The sequence below is a fragment of the Cannabis sativa genome, chromosome X (assembly GCF_029168945.1).
Source record: "Cannabis sativa cultivar Pink pepper isolate KNU-18-1 chromosome X, ASM2916894v1, whole genome shotgun sequence".
Classification (NCBI taxonomy): Eukaryota; Viridiplantae; Streptophyta; class Magnoliopsida; order Rosales; family Cannabaceae; genus Cannabis; species Cannabis sativa.
The window spans coordinates 84,319,646-84,343,816 of NC_083610.1; the positions used below are offsets into that span (position 1 = coordinate 84,319,646).

At 28.4% G+C, this 24,171-nt stretch overlaps 2 protein-coding genes across 2 annotated transcripts; both read left to right on the plus strand.

Moving 5' to 3' along the window:
* Positions 1–2,552: 2,552 nt before the first annotated feature.
* LOC115701503 (aldehyde oxidase GLOX) lies at positions 2,553–4,639 on the plus strand. The gene has a single exon (XM_030629320.2). It carries the CDS (start codon positions 2,789–2,791, stop codon positions 4,415–4,417), a length of 1,629 nt encoding a protein of 542 aa, XP_030485180.2. The 5' UTR covers positions 2,553–2,788; the 3' UTR covers positions 4,418–4,639.
* A 15,964-nt stretch (positions 4,640–20,603) lies between these two features.
* Positions 20,604–22,894, plus strand: LOC115701513 (aldehyde oxidase GLOX1). Its single transcript, XM_030629330.2, has one exon. It carries the CDS (start codon positions 20,977–20,979, stop codon positions 22,621–22,623), a length of 1,647 nt encoding a protein of 548 aa, XP_030485190.1. The 5' UTR covers positions 20,604–20,976; the 3' UTR covers positions 22,624–22,894.
* The last annotated feature ends 1,277 nt before the right edge of the window (positions 22,895–24,171 follow it).

Genomic DNA, 24,171 nt, shown 5'->3' on the forward strand with positions numbered 1-24,171 from the left:
TTCTTGAAACACCTTCAAGCCCGAACTCCCTTCGTCTTTGAAGTGTGAGTGCTTACTTCCTCCCGAAGTAAGGCTTTAGCAAGTCTTCTCCCGAAGACCAAGTGCTTACTTCCTCCCGAAGTAAGGCTTTATCAAGTCTTCTCCCGAAGACCAATCTCTTGTTCAGTCAAGTAGTTCTTCACAACCTCTAGGATAGAGTAAGAACAGAAATAGAACAACTAGAACCTAGGTGAACAACTAGGCTCTCACAAAACAAAGAAACACTCTCTTCTCACAAAAGATAAATGCAAAAAATGAATATTGGAAGAGGTAAATTCGAATGGTTGCTCTCTAGGCTCTATTTATAGATCATAGAAACCAAAGAGGCAACCACAAGTTCGAATTAGCAGCTGTACAAAAACTTTCCAAAAACAAACACGATCTGCTACAACAGATTCGGTTGCTGACGAAGCAGATCTGCCCAGAAACGGGAAACTTACTAAAATCGGGTCCGATCTTCTTTCAAAGCTTGATTCCTGCCAAAAACAGATTATACATTCTGATTGTATCAAGATACAATCGAAATTAAAAAGGAAAAGGCAATAATCAAAGTTTCCCTTAAAAGGACAACTTTCCAAAAGAGAATTTCTTCTCTTTTTGAGAAGTTTTCTACAAAGGAAAGTTCAGCTGAAAGTGCAACTTTCCAAACAAGGAAAATGGCAACTTATAACCGAATAAAAGAGGTAAGATTTCGAAAATGAATGCAAAGCAATCTTACCATAAAAAGGAAAAAATTATTTTGTCACCTAACTTGCCAAAAAAGGACTTTACAAACTCCATTGACGATAAAAACTCTGACGACTTTTTCAACAGTGATAAAAACTTCAGTGACTTTTTTGGCGACGGTGACAAATTACGGTGATTTTTCTGGCGACGATGGTTGCTCCAGTGACTATTCCGACGACAATGGCTGCTCCAACAATTTTTTTTGATGATGACAACTATTTTGATAACTTTTCTGACGATATTTGTTCTTAAAATTCTTCTTAATTTTATTTAAAATATTTTATTGGGGTATCCATTTTTTAAAATATTTAATTATAACATGATATTTTTGCATGTAACTATAAATTACATCTTATTGCAAATAAATAAATAAAAAAACCACTCGTGCACTCTTACAAGAATGAACAATACTGTAATATAAGTATGAATAAAGTATTGAAATTGTGATTAAAACAAAAAGTATTGAAATTTTCATAAAAAGAAAAAAAAAATAAATAGTGTGGACATAATAATTTGCTACAACTCCTTGCAAGGATAATATCTACATTTCATTTTTTTCTAAATTTTCACTAGTTTAATTTATTTCCCCGTAGTATAAGGACAAAACCCTAGGTTCTACCCTAAATTTTCACTGTATATATACACACACGTAAATAGAGAGGCTTTCAATTGATTTCACTGTGTTAAAATACGAATGCACACATTCCATATAAATGCAGTTATTTATTATAGTTTCTTTTTTCTTTTAATAAGTAATTAGTTCATATATGTAACTATACACAATGAGCATTATTAGGTGGTGCTACCATTAGTAAGTGATATTCTTTAAATATTATTTTTTTTAAATTATATAAAAACTTAATTATACTAATAGCAATATTATAAAAAAAAAGTGTTAATCACCCTCAATGTCTTTTAAGATTCTCCTCCACATAATATATAGGTCAATGTTTCCTAGCTTGTTAATTACGTAATTATATGTACGTAGGCTTTTGTTAGCTGGACTTCTGTTTTGTTTTTCGGTTTCTAAGAAGCTTTCTTTAAGAAGTTGAGATCTAGAGCTTTTCAATCCAAAAATCTACTTTTACAAGTCCAACTAATTAAACCAGTCTTGTAAATTCAAAACCCATTTGAAATAAAATTTTGACTTTAGTTTACATAATAATTAACTTAATTATACATGTATATGACACTAATTATTATATATAGATAATAATGATGATCAATTTCTTCCTACAAATTAATATATAGATATTTTAATCGGATCACACTGATATGTTTATTTGGCACTTTAAGGACAGTTTAATATCGAATTCTAATATGTCACACAAAATAACACAATCATGCCCCCTAACAATACTAGTAAAAATGGCTCGACTAGAAATTTATTTATCAAATTATTATTTTGCCAGACTTTTAGCAACTACTTATTTTTATAATCTACAAGTGCAATAAATTATATAGTTCATTTTATTTTTAAAAGTAATATAGAAGACCTATATATATGTATGCAAATAAAATGCTAACTTATTAATATATATATGGCCCCATACTTTGTATTTAAAACCAGCAATATAAGTTTACTAATTAACAATCCTCACGCACAAAGAATCATTCTTCAATTTCATTCCAATCGTGCTATAATTAAACATTTGTATTAAAATTAATAATAATATTAAAAACAAAAGGAGAATACTAAAGCAATCATCATCATATCACAACCAGACCTGTCTCAACAAAAATAAATACATATAGAATTGATATAACAAACATAATTAAATATAATCCAACGATATATATGAAAAGCCATATCCTAAGCTTATCTTAATTAAAAATTATATTTGAAATTCTCCTAACTCAATTGTCAATTATCTGACTTCACCAGAAATCATTTAAAACACACATAGACATTACCCTATAAATACTTGCGGTATTGGTTGTGTCAAATCACCCAAAAACAAACTCATCTGATCATCTACAAATCAAAGAATCGAAACAATCAAGTGCTAATAAGCAATATATAATGAATCTCAATAGTGCGATTTACATGGTCTTTCCCATTATCCTTTTCATTTTCGGTATCTTATTACCATTTACAACCGATGCAGCCGGTGGCCGGTGGAAATTCTTGACACCAAGCATTGGCATTTCGGCCATGCACATGCAGCTTCTCAACAACGACCGTGTCATCATGTTTGACCGAACTGACTTCGGCACCTCTAACATATCATTGGCACCTGGGAAATGCCCTGCTGGGGCCAAAGACTGCAGCGCACATTCAGTTGAGTACAACGTCATGACCAACAAATTCAGACCACTCACTGTACAAACCAACGTGTGGTGCTCTTCTGGCTCGGTTATGCCTGATGGAACGCTAGTCCAAACCGGTGGATCATTTGAAGGAGAAAGAAGAGTTAGACTTTTCAAGCCTTGTGGTGGTAGTGCTGATTGTGATTGGCAAGAGGTTAACCTTGGATTGGCTAAGAGTCGTTGGTACTCAACCAATCAAGTATTGCCAGATGGCAGGCAAATAATCATAGGTGGTCGTAAACAATTCAACTACGAGTTCTATCCAAAAACGACTGACCCGAATGTCCACGATTTACAATTCTTAGCTGACACTAACGATAAGGGAGTAGAGAACAATCTATATCCCTTTGTTTTTGTCAACGTTGATGGGAACTTATTCGTGTTTGCTAACAACAGAGCTATATTGTTGGATTATGTGAATAACAAGGTGGTGAAAACGTACCCACAAATACCAGGTGGGGACCCGAGATCCTACCCGAGCACTGGGTCAGCTGTTCTTTTACCGTTGAATAATATTGAGGCTGTGAATGTTGAAGCTGAAGTTTTGGTCTGTGGTGGAGCACCTAAAGGATCTTATACCGAAGCAGCAAAAGGGAAGTTTATTACAGCATTGAATACATGTGCTCGGATCAAAATTACCGACCCGAATCCTATCTGGGTCATGGAGACTATGCCATTAGCAAGGTGTATGGGAGACATGATATTGCTTCCAAACGGCAACGTTTTGATTGTAAACGGAGCTGGAGCTGGAACAGCTTCTTGGGAGTTCGGTAGAAACCCGGTTTTAAACCCGGTTCTTTACCGAACCGATAATAAGATCGGGTCAAGATTCGAAACTCAAAGACCAACCACAATTCCAAGAATGTACCATTCCACAGCCGTTCTCCTCCGCGACGGCCGCGTTCTCATCGGTGGAAGCAATCCCCATGACAAGTACGAGTTCTCCGGTGTTCTTTTCCCGACAGAACTAAGCTTAGAGGCTTTCACTCCATCTTATTTGGAGAGACCAGTTCTTAGACCCGTAATAGTTATACCAGCACCTCAAACCAAACTCAGTTATGGACAGAAGTTTACAATTCAGTTCCGGCTGAGGGGTATTGTTAACCTTAAATCGATTTCAACGACAATGGTTTCTCCGTCGTTTAATACTCACTCATTCTCGATGAATCAGAGATTGTTGGTACTTACTCCCACAGCACAAGTGCAGAGTTTAGGAGGAACGGTGTACCAAGTGGAGGTTACTACACCATCTTCGGCTAATCTTGCTCCTTCAGGGTTTTATCTCTTGTTTGTGGTTAATGGAGAATTTCCCAGCCAAGGTATTTGGGTCCACATCGGCTAATTAATTAATTAGTACGACCAAGGTCTCTGCTATATTTCTTTTCTTACGTTTTGTGTGTTATAAGTTAAAAAAAAGTTTAATGTTGGATGAAGTATTAATTAATTTGTTGATTAGTAGTAATATAATATTCGACAAAATTAAGCTGTATATGTAGTCGAATATATAGTGTAATGATTTTTATATTTAATCGAATAAAATTGTCAAGACATTTTCTGTCCTTAATTTAATGTCTACTTAATATAAATACATTTATATATGTTACATTTCAAATTAGGTATATTAATTTTATTTTAACTTTTAGTTTTTTTTAATATCATAATTTTAAAACTAAGAATATTTAATGTAGTAATAATCATTGAAATTTGAAAGCATAATGGTGATTTAAATAAAAACAAAAATTATTATTATACTTTGTAATAGTAATTAAAAAAAAAATTATTATTCGTCCTAAATTTATCTTCGAAATTAATAAAAATGCTTATCTGGTTAAACTATTAAAACATTCAAATTTAATTTAAAATAATATTTAAAATTTAAGTACTAATTCTAAATATCAAAATTTAAAAATAATTTGTTATTTTTTTTATTTAAAAAAAAAGTCACCAATAATTTTTCATAAACTAAGAACTCTATTATATTATAACCACATTTTATATAGAACAGATGTATGATATAGGATCAACACGGGAGGCGTAACTGTTAGAATTAATATAATATGAAAATGAAATGTAAATCGGAATAATTAAATATATATATATAGAAATCGTATATGCGATGAAAGGACTGAAATATCTCCAGCTATTAATGATTGAGCTTCAATCTCGGCGATAGGTTTGATAAGAGAATTTGGGCTTCCTCGCTCTCTGTTGAAATAAATCCCCATATTCTTGCACACTATTCAGATTTACAAATACACAGAGATTACAAGCAGTAAAAAGATTAAGGTGGCCTTCGGCCTCTATTAACCTAGACAAAGTATTTAAGTTAGTTACAAAGTCTATTAACAGTTTGTAACTAACTCTCCTAACTATGCTCTCTTCTACAACATATATATAAACCAGTAGAGAACAACAAAAATCAGAGCAATATAACAGTAACAACCAGATTTGTTCACAGAGAGAAAAACACAAATCCGAATACAACTCCAGATCAATACAGAGCAACAAAATCAGTGGTGAGTTCATGGAAGAGGCTTATAGTGGGTATGCCTTGGAACCCTAGTTACAGCTCAAAGATCCAAAACTCAGGAGGGAGTTGTTCATGCACAAGAAAGAAGAAAACAACATCAGTACTGATTTTTGAGAGAAACAGAGAGAAAAGAGAAGAGTAAAAACACTGTAAATATTTCGAATTACCAATCGTACCTGTGATTTGGAATCCTAGCCATTGTAATCTCTTGATCATTGAAGATCCATAGTGAAACGAGGCGAGCTCAAAGAGGACGTACCCAACACAATATTTTGAGAAACTTCTATAAAAATTTGGTGTCTTCTTCTCCATTTTTCTTTTTTGTTTTACTGCTATATTGTATCTGATTTATGTTTGTTTTTCTGGGTTTTGATTCGGACTGAGAAGGGTTAATTTTCTGGGGTTGATTTCTGGTATTTTTGAGGTAATAATATTGTTGCCTTAGTGTTCTTCAGAGAAGAACCATGAAGGAGATGACTAACGGTTAGGGTTTTTTCAATTAAGGGGTTGGGTTGTGTGTTTGGTTAAAAGAGTATATATATCTGATATGTGTTTTAGGGTTCAGGATAAATAAAACGACTTGTAGCCTTGGATATGTGGTTGTCGTTTCGGGTTTAAATCAGAAGGAGTCAACATTGTCTTTTACTGGGTTTAAAGGTCAGTTTTGACCTTGTTTTCTGATTATATCATTGCTGTGTGTAGGGTTATATTAGGAATAATTTCCTACACTCTCTTAACTCTTTTTAGATAGAATTTTGCTATTTGCACAGAATGAGTGAAGAGCTCGGGAACCGAAAACCTATATTTATAAGTGAGATACTCCATCAGTATTTACGTCACATTAATTGTCAGAATATTTTGACAATTGATTAAGAAATCAAATCAGGTAATGAATATCAAAATCTGACCATATATAGAATATCACCTAATTAATTTTGTCTAAATTCAATTTTATATTCATCTATCTCAAAATTAATTCTTTATTTTATTCTAAAATTAGAAAATATTCTAATATTCTGCCACTTGGTCAGTATCTAGACTAAAACATTCAAACCCAATGTTCCTCATTGTATAATAAACATATGAATCATAGTGATATGTCCTCATAATATGTCGTGTATTATCTTCCATGTATTATAATATATTTACTATATAACAATGTATTTTATGTGATAATGTACTTAAACGAATAAACCCTAAACCTTATGTTTGTTCAGGTCATCTTATGATAATTTTCTCATATGAAATTAAGGTGCACATGAATATGTGAAAATATTGAAATTAAAATTTCATTGAATTATTTTAGTTGTACAAATGAAAACTACCTATGGGTAACTGAATCTCATATTTAATTTACGATCCTTAAATTTGTGTTGCATCATACGTTTAATCAAGGATATGTGATCACCCAATTCAACAATGTGCACTTAATGACCACTTATCACGCCTCTTTATGGCTAAATACTTAATATCGATATGCTAACTTCGATTAGTACGTACTCTACTTATAGTTCTTAGCCATAAATACTGTAGCTAAATTTGTCGCAAAATTTGATCTTAATGGCCTGAAATATAATTCTGAACTCTAGGCCTAGTATAAAACTCTATAAAACACCATACGAGATGTACCTTCAAAACAATAAACGAATCGAATTTCTATAATGAAAATAATAAATTCTCCACGATACAACTTATTGGTAATTTTAAAGACGTAATCACATGATAATTTATCAATATAACAATGAAGTTGGAATGTAAGTGGTTAACTATATTTCCAGAATCTCAATTCATTTTAATAAAATATGTATGAAAGTAATATTTAATGTATCTCATGAAAGATACTTCATCATTTTGTATAAAGTGGTCTTAACTTAAGTTATACTGATACTACTTAATATTCCTAAAACAAATACAATGCAAAATCTTATTTAGACTTTTAGACATACATTAAGCTTCTAACAATAGAAGCAAAAGAATGTTCTTAATTTATTTTCATTCTAAATCTATTTTCAGATGCTAGTTTGAGTTGAATTTAATTATCACAGTTAAAGATAAAAGTAACATGAAATGAATAATACATAATTTTATTTAATCAGAGATATTGTGGCTACTCTCTAATTAATTAAAATTATATACATTATTTATATTTTTATCTCAAAATTATAATTTGAGATATATATGAATTGTTTCACCTTATATAGAAAACTTTTATCATTATTTACAAGTAACATATTGTCTATATATAAAACAAATATTACTCCCACTGACCTTCTGGTATATAATTAATTCATATCTCTTTTCAAAATTAAAGAAAAAGATGACAAGATAAAATACCAATTGTGAGAAATTTATTTTAATCGGTAGACTTTTTAAGCTTACATATGTTCACCACTATTAGAGGAAAATCTTTATAGTAGTATGTATACATTCTCCTCTAGTTCACTGTTTGGAATTGATTAATGAATTGAAACGAGCAACAAATGTCAAGGTTACCATAGTAGAATCTTTTATAAAGATAAGTGAGACCTGTAAATCTCCTTTGTTATTGATTCTTAGATCAAAATGAACTTCTTAGCAATGACAATTGTTTTATATCTTTATGTTTCTCCATGTTGCCTAATGAGTATTTATTGGTAAAAAAAACCAATACTTAATTAACGTTCTCCACCCTATTAGGCAACTTTACTAAAGATAGACTCTATTATTCTTTAGGATATTTTCTTCATTCATGGCATATTGTACAATAATTTTAATTCTTTGCATTCCACAGTTTAATTTGTGTCTAAAATTAATACATTGTAGCTGAACTCTTATTGTACATAATATAATCACTAAAAATATGCATGTAATTTAGAATTGTAAGCAATTACTAAATAACAATATGACTTATTAGAATTTTATCAATGACTTGTAAATTATAAATGATTAGTTATGAATTCTTAATAACCATTAAACTTAAAAGTTGTTGTGAATCATAATAATCTAATACTTGTGGTGAAATACTCAACACTAATTTTTTTCTCAATGAAATTTAATTTGTTCATTGTTCAAAAAAAAAAAAATACTTGCGGTGAAAGTTTAAGAAAATAAATGATCGTTTCTAGAAACTAGGTTCCTAGATCAATTGCTTTCACTGATTAAGTCAATTCTTAATTACACAATTCTACTGTTGTGAGATGGATAATACTCATTTATGGTATTTGGGCCAAGATCTATCCTATGACAAATGTACTCTAACTAGTATACGGGTATTTTTAAAATGTGTACATGTCATAAAGTCGGGTTCTAGCCTTATCACAACTTAAAATACGTTTGAGAAACAATTTTGGTTAGAACACGATCCGATATGTACACTCCCATTGAAAAGTATCAACCGACAAAAATTTAGGAAAGTTTGGAGTTTGCTAGACTCCAGCCCAATGTTTAGTTTATTAAATATGTCACACTATTATTTGGGTGTACCAGGCATATGTATCGGGCAATGAATCCATGCTTTTAAGAAATTTTACAAATAGACTGGGAGTTTATCCATACACCATACTCACAAATTTTAATGTAATATTTTCCATCTATATTTGATTTCACTATCTTAATATGAAATTGTAATATTTCTCTACTTAAGATTTAAATTTTTTTGCTTTTGTAGAGATATAATTTATGTAAGTAATCATTAATAAATGAGATGATTTTTTTTTTTTGAAAAATACGAGTTCATATCTACAGGTGTTAATTGACTTGTATGATTTTTAATATGACAGAATTCTAATGTGCACTATTTTAGCTTGTTGTATACTTTTCTTAATGCAAGTCACACAAGCTCTAAATAAAGTTAGTAAAATCAATTGTAATGAATATCTCTACCATTTATTAACATTTATTCTATTTATGGAGATATGTTCCATAATTTTTTGTGCTATAATGTAGAGAAATTTTTATTAATAACGCGTTTTTAATTGTCAAATTGAACTTGCATATCTTTATGAGTGAAATTATTTTGTTGGAAAGACCTTTAAATATTTTTCTAAATCAAGTTTCTAAAGAAGCTTGGAACATAAAGGTCTTTGATAATTTTAAAACAAAACCACTACTATATTGCTTATTCTTTAAATTTCTAGACGTGGGAATCATCTTGTCTGTGGATAAGATTTACTCACAATTACTGACTTCCTTAAGTTTGTTTGTAAACCTTATAAGAAATTATGAATGTAGAATAACAATCCAGTATGTGTTAATAATCACATTAACTATATTAGAATGAATTCATACAAAATAAATTGAAAATTTATTAGTGATACTGAAGTGTGATTTATGATTCTTAATATACAATAAAAATTTGTACATTCTAAATGAAGTTATCAGAATAAATTTTTGGAAATTTCTACTATAGTTCTGTAAAAATTTATGAATAGTGATGTAATAAAATTACATAATTATTAATATATAGTTTTGATGTTTAAATGAATCATGTTTTTACTAATGTATAAAGAGGCTTAAATATGAAATCTTATCAAACAAAAATTGCTTGTGGGTTAAATTTTTAATTTAATAATATTATATTTAGATGTAGATTATGATAGATTTAAACAATTTATAAAAAAGCTTAAAGTGTAATATTTCTATCTCAATGAAATGTGTGAAACATTTAATTATTTTGTAAATGTTTCAAATTTTATACTTTATGATAAAACTATTAAATTAAATCTACATAATTTCCTTTAGGATAAATTAAGAGAATTTAATTTAACATATTAATTATATAAACATAATAAAATTTCTACAGGCAGGACTGATCCTGAGTTGAAATGGATCATAGACAAAAAAAATATTTTTGGGCTTTACTATAAAGATGAATGATATTTTTAAAAATAATTAAAATAATATGTATATTTTTTAAAATGTATTTTTTTTATTTGGGCCTCTAAAATGAGTGGGTCCTAGGTGCGGACCTAGTCCACCTATGCCTAAGGCCGACCCTGCCTGGTTAAGATTATTATATCTACATAATTAATTATAATTGTCAATTATGTGATATATAATTTTATATAACTAAAAATGATGTGACTACTTTTTAATTGAGGTTATTTTGTAAAATTTAATATTTCACATTGTTAGTTTAGTAAATTTATCATTTCCAATGGTGTTAGTTGTCCAATTAGTCCCACTTAACACACTTCTAATTTTTTAATCAATTGTATTTTTCCTATTTTTTTAATTAAAAATAAAGGGATACCAATGCTATTTTTGAAGTCTTTCCTTTACTTTTCTCTTCTCTCCTGCCACATCATACTATAGCCCACCTCCTTTTTCATCAACTATATAGGCAACTCTCATTAGAGTTACCCTTAGACACTAGTGGTAAAACTATGGTGAGATGGATAATACCTTGCATATATAGTTAATGATATCACATTATAGTTATTTATTTAAATTATATAAGACTCAATATTTAATTTTATCAATAGTAATATAATATTTTAGAGAGTATTAAATACTACAAGTGCCTTTTAATATTTCTTTTTTTATTATTTTATTTTAATGAAACCAGAAAAAGCTTTTTAATACTTTTATAAAAATACAAATAGCATGTATTTTCTAATAATATTTATATAGTATATTTATATTTTTAAATTATATATATTTAGAACTCTCAATTCAAATTTAATCATTATAATCAAACTATCTTCAACTATATAAGTTTTAAATTAATTTTAAATTCAAATTTAATTATTTTATTATATATAATTAACAGTAGTTTGATCAATTAACTCATAAAATTTTATTGAAATTTAAATTCAGGATATATTAAATATGAGCAATTTCAAAAATATAAAATACTAGATAAATATTATTTGAAAACACATGGTAGTAGAATTGTTTTTCTTTTTTTTTTTTCATATAATCTGAGAATATCCAAAAGACATATAAGACCATGTGAAAATGATCATAATTAATTAGACACAAATCAAAGTATAACGACTGATTTATACTAAAAAACCTCTCTTGCAAGTGTTATCCTGAAGCTTAAAGTATAGGGCCAACTAGTCTTATCAATTAAGAGTGTGGAACTAATTAATTTTGGTAGTTAATCAAAAACAAAATGACCTGGCTGTAGTGAGGTTTAGGTCATTAAGAATCGGGTTCCTTTAATTAATTACTTTATTAGTTATTTATATCATAACAAAGCAAGCAAAGCAGAAAAGCTAGAATATATAAAAAAGCAAGACTTTACTTCCCTGAAAATTCTGTTTGGCCCATGTGACACTATTCCCTTTTTTTATTTTTCTTTCTAGGATAAGCATAATAATTTTAGAAGAACTTACAAAAGTACTGTAAAATAAGTGAAGATTTGCATAAAATATTGTCACGTAGAATTTTTTACATTTTTACTATACTAATTTTACGAAAATATTGTGTTTAAAGTTTCAAAATTACAAAAATATTATGTTTTAGTAAAATATAAGACAACTCTTAAAATAACTAAAAAACAATTCTACAACAATTTAACAAAACAAGATGAAAATAATTATAAACAACAAAAATATAACTACAAAGTAACATATTAGTAACAAAATATTGACCTAATTACAATAAGCAAAATAATATCAACTCCTCAATATGTTTTTGTATTACGATTTTTTTTACATAGTTTTGATAAATTGATTTATCTTTTTGTATTATTACATTATTTTTATTTTCATGTATAATTTGTTGTTACAACTTTATTTTTTTAATTTTTTTTCTTTTTTTTTTTGAGTTAGTAATAGTTAAAAAATAATTATAAACTGATTAATAACATAAAAATAATAAAACAAAGACACATATATACAATAAAATATTGTCTAGAATAATCAGAAAATGTACACGATAAAAAATGAACATAAACTAAATAACAACTTTACAAAAAAAAAATACATAAAAATAACAGAAAAACAACTATAAAACACTTAAACAATACCGTAAAAAACAACAATATAATAATTATAAAATAATAAAAATACAACTATAAATTAGAAATTTTTACATGAAAAATCCTTTTTACACACTTTATTACATAATTACCCTCACACGCCTATTACTACATTTATACTTACAAACTTATTTTTATTACACATTTACCACTTACTCATCATTCCATCCATCATCAATCAAATCCTACTCTCTTCCCTCTCTTTTTTCATTTTTTATCAATCAATCCATCATTTCACTCTCTTTTTTTCTTTTTTTCTTTTTATTTTTAATTTTATTTCAGTTTTTATATTAGAAAATGTCCAAAACAGGTAAATTTATATTTATATTTATTCAGATCGAATAGTAAATATTTTTGAAATGTGTGCTTCAAATTTCTGATCATCCTCTACTGTCGGTCCAAGTTGTTATAATTGCCATGCTTGACATAATAATATACATATATATAATAATTCCTAGTTTGAGTTAAAATATTAAAAAAAAAAAAAAGTAAAAACTGTGTCAGATGAGAGTAATTAATTGCATGGATATTATATACGTACTACTACTCTACAACTATACACATTAATATTATGAGTAATTTTTCACAACTACCATCATGTGTATTGAACCATACATATCAGTTTCTATTCAAATAATAATTCTTACTTTTCTCTTACCAAAAAAAATAATAATAATTTCTTACTTTTTTCTCTGTAATACACAAAAAGTACAAACAAACTTTTCAGTCACATGTAACCAAATGTGAATTTAATCACAATAAAATTGAATTTAGATATAAATTGTTATTAATTTAATTTTGATTAGAATAAGTATGAAAATTTAAAATTTATTTAATCAAGAATTTTTTAGTCACTAAATTGAATACATATCCTACTAAAGAAAATCACCAGATCAAGCTTCATATTTTCCATGCAGCATGTTTTATATTAGAAAAGTATTAGGACAAACATGATTAAGATTTATGAGTGAATGTGGCAAAGCTAATAGATTAGATTAACCTGGTCAGTCCCATTTTTATATCATCAATGGGTAACAATGAGATTTATCATGGATGTTGATGTTCAAAGAGTTTTTCCTGTATTTTAGTTTGTATACAGTTGTTTTGTAGTTTTATTATAGTTTTGCTACTTGCATATGTTATTTCACTATAAAATTAATATGCAACTATTTGCACAAAACTTACTATGTATAACTACTATTTTTTAGTCCCCATCAAATTAAATTCTTGCATAATATATAAACTATCATAAAACGATAATGCAACTATAAGGCAACTATTTGCACTTGCATACAGTTGTTTTGTAGTTTTATTATAGTTTTGCTACTGGCATATGTTATTTCACTATAAAATTAATATGCAACTATTTGCACAAAACTTACTATGTATAACTACTATTTCTTAGTCCCCATCAAATTAAATTCTTGCATAATATATAAACTATCATAAAACGATAATGCAACTATAAGACAACTATTTGCACTTGCATACAGTTGTTTTGTAGTTTTGTTATAGTTTTGCTACTTGCATATGTTATTTCACTATAAAATTAATATGCAACTATTTGCACAAAACTTACTATGTATAACTACTATTTCTTAGTCCCCATCAAATTAAATTCTTGCATAATATATAAACTATCATAAAACGATAATGCAACTATAAGGCAACCAAAACAAAAAATAAATCAAAATGCAACTGTATATAACGTAGATGTATTATTCATGAGATTTTTTTTTAAATTTTTCACATCATACATTGTTTTGGATTTAGTGGGAGCTCCAGATCTGTTTGTTACAGATCTACATTTCATGAATATAGATTTCGATATTAGGGGGAGTTATTTTGATCGAATAAAATAGAAAACAAATGTGTAATTTCGGTTCTTCACAAGTTTTTCGATTTTTTTCGTCATTTTCAGTTTAGATCATTGCAGGTATTCTTTTCTAATTGATTTTGCCAGAATTAATAGTTGTATTTTTCTCGTTTTGGTTTCATTTTGGTTGTTTTGCGGTTTTGAAACGAGCGCGTATTTTCATCTTCATGGTTCGCTCCATGCAATTTGAAGGCTTAGTGCATGTGGTATTTTTGTAAATATTTGTATGTGGACTGTATAAATGTTTAATGGGCCGGCCCAAAGTATTTTTGTAATTTTTTTTCCTTTTTTGTATTTTTTTGTTTTTTTCCCTATAAATTAACCAAAAAAATAACAAGACATCAATTTTGTTAAAATAAAATAAAAAAATTTATTAAAGTATGTATGAATGTAAAGTTTGAAAAAAAAAATAATATTTAAAGTAAAACTATGGGTTTAATAATGTTTAAAATAAAAGTCTTACCAACGAAGTAATTACATAGGCAACTTTAATCGAAACATAGAAGAGACTTGAGATAGGATAATTTAAACCCAGGTTGAAATAATATTGAACCGATTAAGTCGATGCATTGTCAATGTCAATTAGCATCGACACCTCTCATATATATATATATATAAAAGAAAAAATTACAATTGAAGGTGCAAAGTTCCAATAAAAATCATATCTGATACTGACACAATTCAAGGGACAAACAAATATTTAGGAGACTAACATAACAAAAAGCTTTACAATTAATGTCCATTATTCTCTATCTCAAGCAAACAGTCAAATTAATAGGAAGTACAGTCAACAATAATATTTGTGAAGATCGTTAAAAAAAGCTAAACGCAAACAACTGATGATAAAATTATATGACATTTAACCCAATACAAGTTAGATTTTTATAAGAAGAGAAGAATATTAGTGAGAATGGCGATCGATGTCATATATATATTGGACTTATTATTTGGTACAGTATCTACTTTTACTTTTTAGATAGTAATAGTATCATAGTACTTAGTACATAACAAAATTGAGTACGTATTGATGTCAGTAGAAATTATTGATGCCAAAATTAACTAATAATGTGATTTGGAGTAGTCTTGTTTTAATGTTGTCATTAATAATATACACTGACACAAACAAAATTAACATCAGTTTGAAGTTGTTGTTGCTATATATCTACAGTAGAATCAAAATTAATATATTCGTATAGAACAGAACTATTACAAAATATTCCTATAATGTGCTCAGGCCGTCAAGGTTGCATACATTATTTTTTTTCTTTTTTTTTTAATCTTGTATTTGTATAATTAATAAAGCACACTGAAATCAAATACTACCAAAGTCTTAATTATTATTGAGATATTCTTATAGAGCATAGCCAGCAAATATGGGCTATATAAATTGGTTATCCTTAGTTAAGCAATTTCAAATACTATATATTGATTAGCTAATAAGAATAATCCTTACATAGGTCGATTACTTCGATTATATAATTAAGAATCGAAGTAACAGACGTCCTATTACTTCTGTTTTCAAAGTAAAAAGTTGTTGGTGCACTATTATAAAATGGGATTTTAGAAGTTATTTTTTTTTTACAATTCTCTAAGGAAAGTTAAAGAGTGTAAAATTACATTTATAGGCAATGTTTTAGAATCAAAAATAAAGAATGCCAAAAAAATCTCATGGCGTCGGTTATTTGAAAATAGCCGACATCATATTATATATCGACACGTGTATTATAAATAACCGTAATCGGCGCCCTATGATTATTTAACAAACCTTGTTCAACTTTCTTCTTCACACTTCTTCTTCAGCACAAAACACAGCAGCCAGCTAAATTAGAGAACACGACCAAAACCCTCACCAACTACTTCAAATAATTACCGTATCTCCACTATTTTTGCACCATTTGAGCCATTTTTTTTACAATCTTCTATTTTCGATACCTAAACTTATACAATCAAAAAGTTGCGATGTTTTTTTTCCTTTTTTCACTATAAACTGAAGCCATAGAAATAAAGTAGTTGTTACAACTCCGACCACCAATTTAATGGAAAAAATATTGAATCTCAACGTCTATTAAGGTATAAATATGATTTTTATTCATATTAGTAATGCACATTGTTTTAATTTTGTTTTGTAAATTTTTTTAGAGTTTTTCCATATTATTAACATTATGTTGTTGTGTATGTGCATGGTGGTCGAATTTTTATCAGAATTGGTCGTCGAATTACTCTTATAAGGTAAAAGTTTAGACCTTAATATGTAGTATAGATGTATATATTTGTATTTTATTGAATATGTGTGTATATATATATTTTGTATTGTGTATATATATTATGTATTGTATTTATGAAAATATTATAACTGTATAGGGGCGGACGTACTTGTCTCCCTATAGTGGCCATAGCCCCCCTAGCATTTATATATATGCAATATAAAATCTTAGTTATAGTATATTGTAATTAAACTTTTTAATAATTATTATATGGTGGCTCCTTTAGAAAAGTCAAACTAAAATTTGAAAATTTAAATGAAGACTACACTTCACAACAAGATAGAAAATGAATTTTTAAGTGATTGTTTGCTAGTGTATATTAAAAAAAACTTGCTAAAAAATTTAGCATAGATTCAATTATAGATGATTTTCGTGATATGCAAGAGAGACATACTATATTTTAATTTTAATAATATATTTTAAACTATTTGTCGCTTAATATATAATATAGTTTGGCCCCCTCTAAATTTTTATCCTGGCTCCGCCCCTGGCTGTATTGTATATATTCTAAGCATTGTATTGTGAATGAGAATGAGATCGGAGAGTTTTAATTAGTTTAGAAATTAAATTTTTAAAATTTTATTAGTGTGAGATATAATTTATTATATAATTTACTAACTAGTAACTAGTTATTTTTTTTTCATTCATATTCATATATTTTTATTACTAACTAGTCCTCATTAGTAACTAGTTACTCATAAATGATATAACTAGTAAGTAGGTTAAATTATTAAAATTTTAATTTTGTTGTATTTCATTATATTGTAGGTTGTGAGCTAATTTTCAAGGTTCCGAATAATTTGGAGTTGATCGGATTTTAACTTGTTACATGTATATACATTCACTAATTTTTTGTTATTAATTAATTATTAGTGCTTAGTAGAGTTTGAATATAATTAACATTCATCCATAGTAAAGAAGATTCTGTGATATATTGTTCTGCGGTCGGATGGGTGGAATAATATGCATGTTTTTTGAGTTTAAATATCTTAAATATTTAACCATAGTGAAGTAGATTCTGCGAATACATGTACTGTGGTCGAATAGATGGATAATTTTTGTATTGTTACATTATAGTTTTGATCTTTTTTTACCATTTTAATTTACCCCAAAATTATATTTAATCTCCTTTTGGGATAATCGATTAAATCAAACTTATTAAATTCATATAATCTATACTCTATAATAATATGTATTTTATTATCTATATGTTTATATATAAAAAAAATTGCCATTTTTTTTAATTAATTATTTATAATTTTTAAAATTTATCTAATGTGTAGTCTATAATAATATATATATTTTATTAATTATTATTAATATCTGACTCATTCAAAATAAATTTATATTTTTAACTACTTTTAATTATTATAAATAACTTCATGCAAAGTGCGCTTTTATTTTTATAATAAATATTTGTGCTAATCACATATAAAAAAGATATTTATAAGAATATTGTATAATTTTATATTATTCATAAAACATAATAAATTTTACACTTAAAATTTTATTCATAATTAATAAATTAATTTTTCTATATATAATTTTAAGAAATTATTAAAATCGCGTGAAACATAAGTCAATTCTCATCATTATAATTTAAAGTATAAAATTCACATTTACATAATTTATTAAAATTCATCTAAACATTTTATATAGAAGGATTCTATCGCTAACTTTATTTTTATATAAATCCCTTATTTAAGTTTATAAAAGTAAATAATATTTTGCAATCCCTTTTACAGTCATCCAAGTACATTTACTTTTGTGGTGAAGATATTCAAACGAAACCACAAAGCAAAATGTAAAAACTTTCATAAACAGTAGTTAAAGTATTTTTTTTTTATTGAAGAAAAAAAAAATATTTTCTATAGTCTTTGAAAAATAATTCCAGTTTATTAAAGCGAAAAACTATTATCATTTAATTTATTTTATTTTAAAAATACATTAAAATTAATTTCTTTGTTAATTATATCATTTTCTATATTTGTCACAATATTACTATCTTTTTATATATTTTAAAAATAATAAATTAGTTTTTAATTTCAATAATATTACTAATTTGTTTATAATACACACATCAGAATATTATATTTTATATCACTGAATAAGTAAATATACATAAAGATTACAGAAGTTGGAGCGAAGCGTAGCTTAATTTCCTAGTATTTTAATATATTACAACATTTTGTTTATGTCACTTAAGGAAAATCTGAAAATCTTGCTAAAAAAATTATTTCACGTGAGATAGTGGAAAGTAGAAATAAAAAATATTGTCAACAGTATTAAAAAATAATTAAAAATAAATTTACTACTATATTATTGTTTTTTCAAAAAATTAATTTCTAGAATTTTGTTCAAGCATAATGAAATTTGAAATTATGGATAAAAAACAAAAAGGAATAATTAAAAATACTTACAAGCATGAAAATAAACTATTTAAGCTTGGTGGAAAAAAAAAAGTAAAAATATTATTAATAATTGAAATCATAATAATTTTTTTAAAAAAAAAAAAATCATTTAAGTATTGAACTAGAAAACAATTATTTTTATTTTAGAAAAAAAAAAACAATTAATTATGTTATTAATATTTTTATTAGAATAAATAAATAAATAATATAAAATCGGGTATTTCGAAAGGTTTTATACAGTAATTTATTTTTTCTCCAATACAACATATATTATTTTTTAGGCTAATTAGGATTTTTGAACTTTGACATGGACCAAATCATACCCTTGAATTTTTAAGGTCGTTAAAAATACCCTGAACTATTAAGAGTGTTGGATTTAAGGATTCTTTTCCAATTTTATTAAAAAAGTCTAACATGAATGAAAATTCAGGGACCATAATTTAGTACATGTGAAAGTTCGAGGAGCATGATTCGGTAGATATCAAAGTTCGGGGAGCATGATTTATTATATAAACAATCACTTAAATAGTGAAATTGAATGAAATTAGACAAAAATTCCTAAATTCAACAATCTCAATAGTTCAGATGGCGTTTTTAACGACCTTAAGAGTTCATGAGTATGATTTGGTACTTATCAAAATTCAGGGGGCCAAAATCTTAATTAGACTATTTTTTATATGAAGATGCTTTTAATAATTTGTGTACTAGAAGTGCCTAGCTATAAGGGAATTGACAAGTGATGAGCTCCTCTCCATGACAATGATTTTAGTTTCATCATTACTTCGATAGAAATAGGTTATTAGGAAGGACTTAGACTACTGTACCAATTGGTTAAAATGTCGAACCCAAAAGAAAAAATCACATTTTTTTTATTCAGTAATTTGAAACCGAAACGTTGTTGTCAAACTTTCGTACTATAGAATATAATAATGTCTGTAGCCAACTGGGTTACTCTGAAACACAAAGTAAAGCCTTCTTCGTGAACAAGAGGTACCTCGCTTTTTTTGGAAAACTAAAATATTATATATATATATATAAAAAACCCGTGTCTATATATGATATCATGTAGCTTGACCTAATTATATATATGTATTTATTAATGTATATTCTTCTCTATGTTTTTGGTTTTTTCATGTGGTGATGTTTTGATGTAATTTCCATACATCCCCTAGCTAGGTTATCCACTGTCGTTTCCTTAACTAGATCAAACGTGTTCTTTTTGCCTTAAGAATATTATGAGTATTGCTATTACTCATTAAATTAGTGGTGACTGGTACACTACTTGTAAATTATATTTTGTGATTAGTTAGTGTTAGAATTTAAAATAAGATGAATGAAGTTCTATCTCGTAGTCCATTGCTTATATATTTTATTATCTTTTCAAGTGAAACTATCTAATCTTTAACATTTCTCATATTATATACATGTAAGAGGATAAATAATGTAGATATTCACAATAAAAGAGACAAAATCACTTTCAACAAACAAAATAAAACATATTTCAAAGCCATGAAAAGCAGCCTCCCAACCGTAATAAAACTAAGTAAACATATTTAAATGTAAATATACTTATATCTTAATAATCTCTAGATTTGGTCAGATTTCAACTTATACAGCAAAATATAATTAATCTTTTCCCTTACGCGTTTTTGTAATGAGCATATATACATATATACATATATATATATATGGTAAAACCTCTCTCTCTTTCTTTCCTTCTATCTTTTTCCTCTTCCTTTATATTCAGACCCAAAAAGATTTAAATAGAGACAGCCTTGAAAAGCCAGAGAGATAGATCACTACAAATTTATACTTATCCCTGACCGAAACCCAACTCAGAGATTAACTAAATAATGAAGACAACTCTTATTCTTTCCTTCCTCTGCTTTCTCATAGGCTTCGCCGGACCTCTGGTTCCGGCAGAAGCAGCCGCCACAGGACGGTGGCAGCTCTTGCAATCAAACATAGGCATTACGGCCATGCACATGCAATTGCTCAGCAATGACAAAGTTGTCATCTTTGACCGTACTGACTTCGGCGCTTCAAACTTGTCTTTACCAGATGGAAAATGTCGTATCGATTCAAACGACACCGTTTTAAAGGACGACTGCACAGCTCACTCGGTTGAATACGACGTCGCTTCAAACACGTTTCGACCTCTTATGGTTCAGACCGATGTGTGGTGCTCGTCGGGTTCAGTGACGACCGACGGGACCCTCGTCCAGACTGGTGGCTACAACGATGGAGAACGAATGGTCAGGATGATGAAGCCGTGCTCATCGGGTGACTGTGATTGGACGGAGATTCCGTTGGGTCTCGCCGCACGTAGATGGTATGCAACTGACCATATCCTTCCCGACGGCCAAGTGATCGTCATCGGTGGACGGAGACAGTTCAACTACGAGTTTTATCCAAAAGCTTCTTCTACGGCTAAACACTTGTACAGTTTACCGTTCTTAGTTCAGACAAACGATAGAGGAGAAGAAAATAATTTATATCCATTTGTTTTTCTCAATGTTGATGGCAACCTTTTCATCTTTGCCAACAACAGAGCTATATTATTGGACTATAAGAAAAACCGGGTCGTTAAATCCTACCCACAAATACCGGGTGGTGACCCGAGATCTTACCCGAGTACTGGATCCGCTGTTCTTCTTCCACTGAAGAATCTAAAGGCACAATCCATTGGAGCTGAGGTTTTGATATGTGGTGGTGCTCCGAGAGGTTCTTATATTCAAGCAACGAAGAATAATTTCCTTCCAGCTCTAAAGACTTGTGCCCGGATCACAATAACCGACCCGAATCCGAACTGGGTCATGGAGGATATGCCTATTGCTAGAGTCATGGGTGATATGATATTGCTTCCAAACGGCAACGTTTTGATTATAAACGGAGGCTCGTCCGGAACTGCTGGATGGGAATTTGGTAGGGACCCTGTTCTAAACCCGGTTGTTTACCGACCCGATAACAAAATCGGGTCCCGATTCGAAACCGAAAACCCATCAACAATTCTTCGTATGTATCACTCCACGGCTGTGCTTCTCCGAGATGGTCGTGTCCTCGTCGGCGGAAGTAACCCTCACGTCTACTACAACTTCACCGGAGTACTTTTCCCGACAGAGCTGAGATTAGAGGCGTTTAGTCCTTCGTATTTGGATCCACAGTTTTCGAGCCTGCGCCCGAGGATTGTACTGCCCAGTTCGCAAACTAAGTTGTCGTATGGGCAAAAGGTTGTCGTTCGTTTTATCTTAAGAGGAACAGTGGCACAGAATTTGTTGTCGTTGACTGTGGTGGCGCCGTCGTTTAATACACACTCTTTCTCAATGAATCAAAGGCTTTTGGTATTGTCGGTGGAGAAAATTACAAGTTTAGGGAAATCAACGTACCAAATTGAAGCAACCACACCCGGTTCGGGTACACTTGCACCATCCGGATATTATCTATTGCATGTGGTCCATCAAGAAATTCCAAGCGAGGGTATTTGGGTCCAGATAAAATAAAATAAAAAAACTCAGATGATATGATGAGTGACATTTACATTTTACATTTATTTTTATTGTTACTATTCTTTCTTTTGTTCATTAATAGAGCAAAGAAACATTTTAAAGGAAGAAAAATATATATATATATTTATTGATTTTAAAATAAATGATAGACAGAGGTAATTGAAGAAGTGTGTTGTGTAGTACTGTGATGTAGGGTATAAAAATTGATTATTGTAATCCTACTCTCACTTTGATATAGAAATTTATTTGATAATGATTTATTATATATCAAATAGATTATTCTTATTATTATTATATTATTTTTTGTCATATTAATGTGTTAGTTTATAATATTAAGCTAGGCTAGCTAGCTGTTATTGTCAAACTCAGTAATTAAATAATTGAAAATTTCCAACACATGTGAATCACTTTATTAGGATTTTCTAGTGTTTATTTTAATTTGTTGAGCTGAAAATGCTTGCTGGCACATCGAATTGATTGGTATGAATGTTGGAATGGCTTCATTAAATGATGAATACTATACCAACCCATGCGTACAACTATAAATTTATGGAATCATATGCATTATTAATGGCTTTAGAGATAAATTGAGAAAGGCCATTGATGATCTTAAGCTTCCAACAATTGACATCTCTATCTATATTTGGAAATAAATACTGAATGTATAAAAATTATAATGTATACATATGTTAACACAATCGGTTTAATTAATTATGGTCCTTATTATATAATTTACACCCTCAAAAAAAAATTATATAAGTTACTATACTTACATGTATTCCATACATGCATATACATTTCTCCTTTTAAGGTTTTCTGATTTCTGACATATACCCTTTGGGAAAAAGTTAGAATAACCAAGTCAAAAGTTCTAATATATAAACTTTAACTAATCAAAGATGATGATTCTCTTTTGCTACCAAGAAAAAAAAATGACTTACACAAGATATTTAAGGCACAAAATTGACAGTTTAAATAATTTCATTCTAAACAAATATTATTGAGATTTCTAAGCAAAGAAACAGTGGTCGTTTTCATATACGTACTTAGTTGATTATAATAACATTGAAGTTAAATTAAATTAAATAAATAATTTCATCAAATAAATAAATAAAATAATACATGAACATGATCAGCAGGCTAGGCCAATTTTATTCCTAGCACTTGACCTAACGCGTCATGTATATATATATATAACATATATATTTTATATATAATGAATAGCCAATAATAGGTCTCTATATATAATATACTTAATAATACATGGGTCAATTTAATTAAGCAAAAAGTGAGAAAACTTCCAATTTTGCACTGATCATAAGTTAGCTAGTACTGTTTCTTTTCGTGAATCGTGACAAATGGGTCAGATATATATTATTAGAAGGAACCACGTTAAAGTTCTTTCAATCTCAAATCCAGCCAAACTGATGAAATGGTCTTATTTATACGTAATTAATTATATTGTCTCTTCGCCTGTATCCATATGTTTATTCTTCTATATATAATAATTCTTTGTAGTTTTATATATATGTGTGTGACAGT